The sequence below is a fragment of the Diadema antillarum genome, unplaced genomic scaffold (genome assembly GCF_040938485.1).
Source record: "Diadema antillarum isolate AM-2024a unplaced genomic scaffold, OU_Dant_1.0 seq00000978_RagTag, whole genome shotgun sequence".
Lineage (NCBI taxonomy): Eukaryota > Metazoa > Echinodermata > Echinoidea > Diadematoida > Diadematidae > Diadema > Diadema antillarum.
In genome coordinates, this window is record NW_027271818.1 from 163418 (window position 1) to 175459 (window position 12042).

At 38.9% G+C, this 12042-nt stretch overlaps 1 protein-coding gene across 1 annotated transcript; it reads right to left on the reverse strand.

Moving 5' to 3' along the window:
- Positions 1–1393: 1393 nt before the first annotated feature.
- Positions 1394–10630, reverse strand: LOC139742071 (presenilin-associated rhomboid-like protein, mitochondrial). Its single transcript, XM_071652631.1, has 9 exons — positions 10484–10630; positions 8807–9041; positions 7989–8126; positions 7191–7335; positions 5812–5961; positions 4676–4746; positions 3965–4066; positions 2703–2800; positions 1394–1490 (listed from the first exon to the last, which is right to left on the reverse strand). The coding sequence occupies exons 1-9, from the start codon at positions 10543–10545 to the stop codon at positions 1394–1396; spliced, it is 1098 nt and encodes a 365-aa protein (XP_071508732.1). The 5' UTR covers positions 10546–10630.
- Positions 10631–12042: the final 1412 nt, after the last annotated feature.

The window sequence follows — 12042 nt, forward strand, 5'->3', positions numbered from 1 at the left end:
TAATCAATCTGTGATGCTTTCTCACAAGTCACAGTGCATGGACTATCATAACTTCAGTCTGCACGTTTTTCTCTTGCTTGGTCACCAAGTGATCATGTGGGCCTGTTCTGTACAGAGGCAAGCAAGAGATGATGTGGCTGTCGGATGCCAGTAAGGACACTCCACCTTGAGGTCCTTAGTTTCAAGTCCCCTGGCAGCAGCCGGTGATACAAGGTACCTTTAGGCAAAGCACTTTTTAATATCCACCTTGGTTGATCCTTGAGAGGTGACTCCAAACCACTGGTCCCATTGTTGTTGATCTGTTTAAACACTTGATTGCTTCATCACTGACTACAAAGAAGTATACATAGTGAAACCTTGCTATTATAACAAGGTTGGATATAGCAACAAGATAACTTTGAAAGCTTCATTCCTTTTATATTCTGATGTTTCTAGCCCTGATATAACAAAGAAATTTCATGCCTTGCGAGCAGCTTACTATAAAGGTTTCCTTATACCTAAATTCAACAAATCAATAACACTAGAAAACAACTGGAAATTCTCACAGCTGAAAGGTGGTGGTCTTGAAGTTGCCATGGCAACCAGTGCTATATGAAACAGGTCAGGATATCTCGGTTATTTCTTTCTTTCCAGCTGACTCAGATTCACCAACATACACTGATGTCATATGCTACTAAATACTGTACTCTATAAGGGAAGTGATACTGGCTTGGCTAATGAAACAGTTTATCATTGCATACATGTATTGCATTCCATACATTCCTACTGGCCTACACTTCCAGCAAAGTTCTACCAGGAACATACTGCTTTTTTGGGGGGGAGGGGGTCTTCTGATTAAGAAATAACACTACGCATCAACTTTTGTTTCCCCTTACTTCATCTTTTATCTGGAAAATGTTTCGAGTAAACCTGCAGAATATTTTGTTTAAAATACTGCCCCAATAACCTCGATTGGCAGTGGCACTGAAGGGAAAGAATGGTTTTACATGACTCATATCTGTTGGTTTCTTAAATGCCTTTGAAATCTTACAGATGCAAAACCAGTGCAAAACAAGGGCATTCCAACAATCCTACAAATTCATGTCCATTAACACACCGTTGGTTATTCCTTGAAAAAAGGTGAGCATGACATCCATCAAAAATGTATATTTGTCCTTGCATACTTGAGAAGTTCATATTCACCTTGATGGCATAGTGAGTCTTGCACACACTTCATCAGTGATGAGGCAATAGCTAAAAAGGCAGCAAAGTGCATCTTTCCATATTTTTTCATCCATCATGATGTCTAGTTTGATATTCGTTGGAAAAAAAAATGCAGCATGCCGCTATGAGGTGAAATATGTCCAGATGACAGTCTCTTTTTATTATGTCTGGTCCTGTTGTCATGGTAACGTCAGACATCTTGCGGTTTCCCCCTCCAGTTGTGCCACTTCTGCAGGTACCTCTCTCGCCCATCCCACATCATCTCGTGGCCGTGCTTCACGTAATAGCTGGGGAAAAAAAGAAAGAAATGAAATGCAGGGACAAAAGATGACATTAAATGCACAGGACATATCTGACACATTCTACTTGATTTATGTGCAGTTTTATTCAACTGTAACAGAAGGGCACATTATGCACATGCAGTGAATATAGTATACAGATATTGACTGCTCATGAGGATGATGGTGGAAATTATCATTCTCGAGGTGCTTTTCATACCGACCCTTCTATCACCCCGAGGCGTTAGCCGAGGGGTGATGGAAGGTTCGGTATGAAAAGCACCGAGGGAGTGATAATTTCCTCCACCATCCGAATACAGAGCAGTTAATATTTGTTTTATATACCTCATTGTTTAAGACTTAACCAAGATCTAGGGCTAGACAAATACGAAGTAAATTCTAACTGTTAGGCCTAAATGTTAGCCCTAAAATCAGGTCACAGCCTACGCTTGCTTGCATGGTTTTCGTGCATTTCGTAGACTACCCAGTACGCACGGTACATTGTACTCACTCACACGGCCTTCGGCGAGCTCCTGCATAAAATCATGGCAGTAGATTACAGTATACATCCAGTTTCCCTTCGCTCGTGTTTTAATTTGATATTTCCAACATGCTGAGATTTGTCTCTGCTTTGGGATCCTAAGAAATCCTAATTGCAAAGTGTACGATCTTTGATCCAGCTCACTTGAAATCACAGAGGAGCACTCGATCACCATGCCACGTTGAAACATGCCTGCTTTGCGCTAGCGCTAGTGCGATGATTTTGCATGTGTTTATACGATGCGCGTAGTGCACGTCTTTGGGTGGAGGGGTTGCGGACACCGCGCGCGAAGTCTAGTGTACTTATGTGTACAAAAGTCGCGGAGGGTTTACGAATTCCATCACGAGGGTTTTGCCTTTCTATCACGAGGGTTTTGCCTTTCTATCACGAGGGTTTTGCCTTTCTATCACGAGGGTTTTGCCTCTCTATCACTTACATGAAAACCCCAGGGCAAGATAGACGGGACTACACCTTGTCACGTGATACACTTTTGACCAATCAGTGATACGAATCTCACTTATGAGGTATATAACATAGAATAGTACATTGCAGACAACGCTCCAGTCATTATTGTACATAAAACATGTTTCTTTGAGCACTGATTCTCCCTACAAGAATTCACATTGCACTTGTACACTGTCAAACAGTGCTGTGAAATCCAGAAATACCTAGGCACTTACCAACCAAACAGCAGGCCTGCAAGATGCGCCGCATGGTCGAAAACTTGCCAACCGAGAATGACGCCCATGGATTCTAGGCCTATTAGCGCTGTCAGGGCCTGGAAAACAAATGAGGAAAAAAAAGATGATCACACTCCTCTGACACTTGGGTTTCTTTGATGATGCAGCTTTTGCTCACTATAGAATTTTACATTCCTCAAGGCAAAAGCAAGCCTACACACATCGTGACAGGTTGTGGAGTGCATTTCCTGCAATTTTTAACTGCCTTACATTTACAGTGAGGCTGTCATGCGTGTAGAATAGCAAAATGTTGGTACAGTCTGTATTCATGATTGCTAACCATTGCCTTGGTTAATGGAATACATGTATCAGTAAGTTGTGCCAAACTTATGTTCATCTTGTAACATGGTCAGTTGCGTTGATGTATGATTATACAAATATTAATTATAAATCAAATGTCATCTCACACCATATAAGATGCATAAAAACAGTAGACCCCTTTTTTCCGTAACAGAGACATAACAGCTTAACACATCACGACAACACTGTTTAAATTACCGAAAGGACTTTGTTCAGAAGCAGTGTAAATGTGAGATATTTTTCAACCAGCCCTGAAAAAGATTTTCTTTCTTTTGTGCTGGTTCTTAAAAGAATTGATCTAAGTTTCAAGGAGCATGCCAAGGGCTCAACCATTGACCACAAAAAAGGGTAGCCATCTCAAGAGTTGTCAAACATCAATGAGAAATCTCTAAAACTAGTGCTCAACCAGGGATATCACTCCCATGGGGCTAATGAAAATCTTGGCCTAAATTTACAATGGTAGGTTACTGTAAAAGTGGAAATGTTTGCGGCATTGAAATTTTTGCACAAAAGCTAGCGTGAAAATAAAAGCATGCGGATATTTTTGCATGCCATTTGTTTCTGTGGTCGATGTCTGATTCCGTGGAATTAAAAACAAGCATGTTTCTGCGGTCGAAGTCTTGATTCTACTGAATTAAAAACAAGCAAAACTCATCTTATCCAGCCGAGCGTGAAGAATTATTCACACAAAAATAACCACTTTTACAGTCCCTCAAATCCAGGGTTCAAATTTAGTCCATGGACTCAAAGCAAGCATTTAATAGGCACTCACTGCACATGGACTGGTCAACTTGTGTTCATAAAAGATGTGTCTTGACACACATGATATGTTTTGTGCATTTGATTTTGTATAATTTAGTGTAGATTCAAACTTCACTGTTTAATTCCTACTGGAGACTTACTGTGCTGGCAGAGAAAGTAACGAAAGGCAGGAAGATAATGGCAAGCCTGGCGTCTGGGAACTGGATACACACAGATCCAAGCACAGCCATGATTGCACCAGACTAGGCAGGGGAAGACATAGAGAAATATAAGAATCAACAAATTTGTAAATCAATGAATTAATTAATCAGTGGATTAGTAAACAAATACATTCATAAAGATATAAATTAATAAAAACAAATAAATGCACACAAACACACAAAGACATATATTACAGTAGACTCCCGTTATAACGAAGTCCTCGGGACTGGCAGTTTTGTTTCGCTTTGTCAACATTTTGTTACAACTGAACGAACAAACAATTATAAAATACATTGTGAATAATGTTGCTGCCTGAATTATCACTTCATTGTAACCAGAATTTCGTTATAATCGTGTTTGTTATAATGGGGTGCACTGTATATACCAGATGTATAAAGACAACCGCAACTGCTAAATTGGCACTAGGATGGATAAGAACCTCTCTTCAACAGAATGATTTTATATTTATCTGCTTAACATACCATGTGCCATGTTTGCACGGCCGACTCAGTCTTCAGACATTCATAGCAATTACAAAATCAGTATGAGATTTATTCTTTCTGAGAAGGAAGAAAATTCTAAAGATTTTTGACAAAAAGTGTCTCAAATAACCATTCAATGTAAAAGTTTTGGTATGGAATAATACTCACAGCACCCAGTGAAGGGTTAAATCTTGATGTGGCAATCTTGAGAGCGTAACTTGCAAACGATGCCCACACACCTGCATGTGCAGAAATGAACACATTTTTACAAGCAAACCCATAAAAGACATACCAGTACTCATGTCAACAAAAGAAAAGAGAATGTTTTTGTAATCGCTAATATATTTCTTGAATATGTTTAAATCTGAAACTCTGTCCTTGACATCTTTAGAATATCTCCTACTTTCTACTCAAGGAATACATGCTTGTTCAGAAGCCCCTTACTTCCTTTTTTTTTTAATTAATGTAAATGTGCAGCAAAAAAAAGCTGCTGAAAACTGCTTGTCCAATAGTGTCGAGCCAAAGGAGTAAAATGGAGTCAAAAGGAGCCTGAGATTTCGATCCTAGCAGAATCTTCGTCAGAGGCTAAATGACAAACAGGCAGGGAAAGCAATCACATATAAGGACTTCACACAACAAGAACAGTCAAGGACAGGCTAGGGACACAGAACAAAGAAAACAAAAGGAGAGGGTAGGAGGTCATGGGCAAGGAGCCCAAAAGGTAAAGGGAGGGGGGATTTAAGCAGGAGGGTGGACAGACAAAAGGCACAGAAGGGTCAGTAATGATCCCAAGGACCAAGGGGGCAAACCATTGAAGGAAAAGGACGAATAGGGAGGCAACATCGAACAAGATAAAGGAAGAACAGATAGCACATTTGACGCATATGTGTAGGTCTGCTGCATCACAAGACATCCTACCATATAAAATGTTCACAATAAAGCCTAAAATATATGGAGATATCAGTATTTTACACAGTAAACCATAACTGGAGACTGGAGTCTGGAAACATTCTTATTGTAACCATTGTTCACATTTTGTGTATTGAACAATACTTAACATCGACTATGCGTATTCAATTTTTACAGTACTTGTTTCTATCCCTAAGTCACATTTAAGAACTATTTAAAAGCACTAATACTGGGTTTTTGTTTAATCTGCAAATGGTAAATTATGCCTTAACACACCCCCCCCCCCCTCCATCAAGAGCAAAACACATATGATAATACATTATATATCTCTTTGCTTTGCTAATGAGTGATTTTGACTGAGATCAACTGATCAACTGAGGACACTTATGACTCACCAGCAGACAGGTACATGGCTAGGAACTGCTCTTTCCCAAGTATACTCCCTATACTTGAAGAGAAGCTCCATAGAACATACATGTTGATTCCTAAATGCCAGAGGGAGTAGTGGCTGAAGACGGAAAGGATCATTGGAAGACATGTTGCACCTGCAGTGTAGAACAACACATTTCAAAACATACATACAACTGTATACTGTTTAACCTGTTGAGGATGGGCTGATTTTGCTACAACACACATTTCCCATAGACACCTGCCCGAGTATACTCGGGACTCGTCTTCAACAGGTTAAACTAGTTATCTAACACATCTTCATTAAAACGGGCAATATGAAGCTTCTGAATGCATCAACATTCACTTAACAGTCTATCAAAATGGATATAATACAAAAACTTTTAGTAACTTTTAGTTTTACATACATATGTGACCATGCATCACAAAACAAACAAAAAGTCGCACCCCTTGATTTTACGTATGAACTCAAGAAAGGTTATAATGGGACAATCGAGTCAATTTTGAGTTTTCCACATTTTCTGAAATAGCTATTCTTCTTCTACATCATTCTCGAGTTTGGGATCATAAACTGAATGGGAAAGTGGGTTTTCAGCAGTTTTCCTACAACCCCTTTTTTGATAGAGTATTGTGATCAGGTTTTTCTTAGAGGCCCCTTTTATTTCTTGAAAATCCTTTGCACACTCTTCACTTTCAACTCTAATAACTTTTGAAAGGATGATGCTACTTCTCTGAATGTTAACATTTATCATGGTCAGAATGTGGTAATAGACCATGCTCACTTTCAGCTTACTCTGATAATCCCTTAATTGTTGGTGCTACAGTGTTTAACATCACGTTTTTGTCCCATTCATGGCACAGGTAGCACAGCTTAGTAAAGATTAAGCACTTGAATAGACCCTGTACTTCAGAGCCTCTTTTCTCAGTTCACACTTTCCAGAGTGTGTGGGAAAGTGCTTTCCTTCCAACATTTATATAGGTTAGGAGAATCCATTTTGAATTGAGTTATACATCATTTTAAAGCTTAGAGTCTGCTCTTTCAGAATCTGCCCTTAACTAAAAATCCAGGTCTGGTGACTTTTTGTTTGTTTTGTGGTGCAGGGTCACATATAATAATCATACATATCTATATTTTTTGGGCATATATTTAAAATTGCTTATCATGCAGGCTTTAGATAAACAAAGTAATAGCCGAGTCACCAAAGCCATGATCGCATGCATCAAATGACACTAAAAATGAGGGGATAGGTTAACCTTTGCAACTGAAGCTTAATGTACAAATTTGGTTGATGTAAACGAGTCTCTCATTCACACAAGACTGTCTAATTTCCCCAAAACATTTACACCATCACCAATGGGGACTCACTTGCGGCCGGGTTGGCGCTGAACCAGTGGATCATGAAGTGCTGCATGGCTGGTATCCTCCAGAATGCAAAGACAGCAATGTTCGTCACCACGATGCCAAGGACCACCTTTTGTGTTCCGGTCAGCTGGCTGTACCACTGGTTCAACTGATGGAGAATACAAATATCAAATGACAATATTATAGAAACAAAGCTGCCATCGACTGTGGGTGGCCCCAAAAGACCACACTTTTCTGCGGATGATACAGTCACGGCACATCAACCAGGAGTACCTAATCCAATAGTCTTGATTTGCACAGTCTTTACATCTTCACAACACACAACCACATAAGTCCACAAAAGGACACTCACTGGTCAAAGATCAGAAGGAAACTCAGGATCTATCAGAAAAAATAGGAGCACTAACATTTGGTTTAGGAAAGTACTTCACATCAGTCTGATTATAGTAGCTTGACAGGGGGTCGTCTAAATCCAAGACACCTTTACAAATGATAAACTAACGAGGGAACAAGTTCATCTCAACTCTGAAAAGTGCTGATATTCCAGTTTTTCTGTTTCATTTGGGAGTTAATGGCGACTTTATCTCTTTTTATATGCACAGAGGCATGGAATAACTTGAGATATATCTGAACTCAAATTACAAATACATGATAGATCACGAATGTTAAATATATCCATCTAATCAAAATACTTACTATTTCAAACAATCCTGTTGATGCATTTTTCTCATTGCTCTCCAAGAAAATATACTGTGAAAATGAAACATTTGTGACAAACACATTGTCATCACTTATCCTCACCACATCTCTGAGCTCCCCTCGCTTGTGCTCCCTTGCCTCGAAGAAACCCGAGTAGCGCTGCCTAAGCCTAGAGAGGGCCCTGGTCCTTGCCCCTTCGTACTGCCAGATCGCTGACCCCGCAAAGGCACAACCTGTGAACTGTACAAAAAGCTAATATGAAACCAGAACGTTTTTCCACCCCAGTAGTGGTGCTTGAGGTGGGGTTGGATCTTAATATTCAGTAATGTACATGTATGTATATTTTCAGTCTGGAGAAAGAGGTGAAAATATATCTCAATGGACAAAAAATTTTGCCAAAAACCTTCAGATATTGTAGTAGTCAACACATATGGGTATGCCCTTCAGTAAAAGGTTTTTGTGTGCAGTATATGAATTTTCATTCCTTGGTACATCCATGAGGTAAATCCTCTTCATGTTTGCACACCTTTGATGCTACAAATTTGATGGCATAATATTCAGCATATTGAGTATAATTACATATGATATTATAATACCATATTTTACTAACTCTTTTTTTTTTTCATTTTTAACAAAGGAAACTAGTACCAAATTCTGATGATTAGATATCCAACACATGACGTAATCAGTCTCCCATGAGATCTGTGCAAGTATCTTTTGAGTAAAAAACATATTCAGTTTCATCTTGTTTTAAGTTTACTTGACATCAGAAATATTGAATACATTTGATATCATGTTACCAACCATGGCACTCAGAACAAATTCAGCCAACTTGTATCAAATGAATATTTTGTCATCAAAGCTACAGTACTTGGGCTTTAAAATCTACAGATGTAAAAATAAGTCCGCTGACAGCATACCGCGCAGGCAAAGACAAATGGCCTTCCAAGTCTGCTGAAGGGTAACTTCTGAGGAGTGTCCTCGTAGACAACATTGAACTGTTCCACCTGCCCCTTGTCAAACTTGGCGTTGATGATGTTCTTTTTCCCTCGCTTGCCTGAGAGTGCAGTCCTTGTGTTACCTGAACCTGAGGGAGCTTTCTTGAATGACCTGAGCTGCATAAGTCTGACATCACTGATGAAGAAATTCTGTGACCTATATAGAAGATATGAATTAGGCAAACCTGAATGTATTGACTGTGGTAAATAAGAAAAGCCAACCCATTCAGTCCATTCTAGAGCTAAACGTCTTAAGCTGGCTGTAGTATAACATAAATGCATGTATTAAGAAATAAATGGTACCGGTAATAGAAACTAGGTCTAGTTGTCATTCTTACACTGTAATTCATCATAAAATCAATGTATTCTGTGTGCTTAAATGCCCATGCTGAAGCTGCAGGGCAATGTGTGGTGATTATGTGAGAAGCAGAACATGCAAAACATGTGATATTTTCCAGTCGGAGTCCATATTTGTACAAGAAATGGAAAAAGAAAAGGGGTAAAGCAGAATATGCTAAAGAAAGTGTGTAAAGTCAACTACAGAAGACAAGAAAAAAACCTGATAAAAAAAATGCCCATTTAACATTCTGAGTTAACTCCTACTGCACTGGCACTGCATCAATTTTTCAAAACTAGAATAGTAGGATTTGATTAGTAGGAAAATGAAATATTATTAATGTTTAGCTTTAGGATTACTCAGCTCAGCTCTGTTATCAATTCACACAAACACAGTGTCAAAAGTAAAGTTTACAAAGAGTTTGATTTTGATCAGAATACTTTCAGTTTCACCTTTGTTAAAAATGAAAGTACTGTATACCGTAGTTATGGGTAAAGTCGGCCACCAGCGCACGCAGTACAACTACTTGTACTGCGCGCGCTGGGGGCCGACTTTACCCACTAGGCCGAGTTTACCCATAACTACGGTACGCCATATATTTTGCGAGTCTAAATTTTCGCGAGTCGGGAATTCCTGACGATTTCGCGAGTGGTTAAATTCACAATCGTGGAGTCCTGTACCAAACGGAGAAGAGTACACGTGTACGTCACATTAAGATCGGGATCAGAGTCAATATTTTCGCGTGTCTTTAATTTCGCGAATAGCACCTGACTCGCGAAAATAAAAACCTCGCGAAATATTTGGCGTATACAGTATCTTATTTTAAACATCCTAAAGCCAAAAGGAAACTTTATTACTAAAATAATAGTACTTAACGTCACACAGCTCCAGCCAGTGCCTCCCGGATTCTAAGAACATAACTAATTTAACCAGTTAAGTTTTAACAAGCCTGAGGCGAGGGCGAGGCTGAAGTCAGTGAAGAAGCTGAAGCAGCTAGCAGTTCACGAGAAATCAAAATCAAAATAAAAATTAAATCTTTCGAGTGCTGCTACTAGTTTGAACACACGCTCAAGCACTTAATAGTTTCGGTTACGGCTAACTGCATTAAAATAATAGAAGTCTAGTGCATATCCCTGACAAGGCAATGCTGACGCAATCAATGACAATCTTCTCAGTAGTGGGTACAGCAAACTTTGCTATGGATGGGACTGTACGTAAAGATCTTTACGTACTAACAGGTAATCGTGTGTTTTTGAGCTTACCTCGATAGAGCATTCTGATTGAAAACACTGAAAATGCCTCTTGCAAACATTATGACAGTCATCACCTACTTTCATCGGGAAGACATAAGAACAATCAGAAAACTGATTAGGCGTAGAGTAAAGTGAAGTCCAGAGCAGGGGGTTCTTCGGATGCCCGTCGATTTTTGCTTTATTTTCGGATTGCTGGGTGGTATACTGTATGAATACACCGTATGTTTTGAGTGGAGGGTCAGGGGTGGGGGGGGGGGGGGGGGGAGGGGGGAGGGGGAGGGGAGGGGGAGGGGGAGGGGAGGGGGAGGGGGAGGGGGCAACGGAAGCCCCATAGACAGCAAGGACTGTTTTTATGGCATGATGAATGCGGTACTGAAATTTTCAGTGAAAATCAATGATGATGATGATAATGATGATACTAATAATAATAATGAAAATAATGATAATAATAATGATGATAATAATAATAATAATAACAATAACAACAACAATATAAAACAATAGAAATAATTATAATCATGATTACAATTACAATTTAAAAAAATATAGGCCTAGGCCTAAAGAACAATAATTATCTCATGTTACTGTTATTCACTAATTACTGTTTTATTTCCGTTGACGAATATCCAAATAAATTAATAAATAGATAAATAAATAAATCCTCAACAAACCATTATCAATTCAATAAATGATTACACGTTAGGAAATATGTTGACATAAACAGGGTGATTTTTGGGAAATGAATCAGATAAAGGCAATTATTATATATCAAGAAGAATAAATTTACCTCGTTGATCAAAATTGTTCCAGGAATGTTTTATGTTATTCGTGAAAGGCGATCTCAGTAGGCCTAAATCAGGGCTCGACACTAACGGTGGCCCGGTGGCCAGGGGCCACCAAAAACGCACGTCGGACCACCCAAATTTCAGAAATGGAGATTTTGCTGGCCCGATCGGGCCACCAAAAAAAGTCGGATGTTTTCCTTTACTTTTGGAAATGGACAGCGGTAACAATCGGCTTCGTAAGATGCTAAAATAAATGTCAGATGTTTGCTTTTAATTTTGGAAATGAATAACGGAAATATTCGACTCCGTATGGTACTAAAATAAATGTCGGATGTTTGCTTATACTTTTGGAAATGAATAACGTTAAGATTCAGCTCCGTACGGTGCTGAAATTAATGTCAGATATTTGATTTTGCGTTCGGAAATGAATAAGGAAAACATTCGGCTCCGGAAGATGCTGAAATAAATGTCGAATGTTTGCTTTGACGTTCGGAAATGAATACTAATAATATTCAACTCCGTACGATGATAAAATAAATGCTGGATGTTTGCTTTTACGTTCCAAAGTAAATACAATAACATTCTGCTCCGGAAGATGCTAAAGTAAATGTCGAATGATCCCTTTGACGTCGGGAAATGAATAACAATAATATTCAACTGAGTACGATGATAAAATAAATGTCTGATGTTTGCTTTTATGTTCGAATGTATATAGCAACAACATTCAGCTCCGGAAGATGCTAAAATAAAATAATGTCGGATATTTGCTTTGATGTTCAGAAA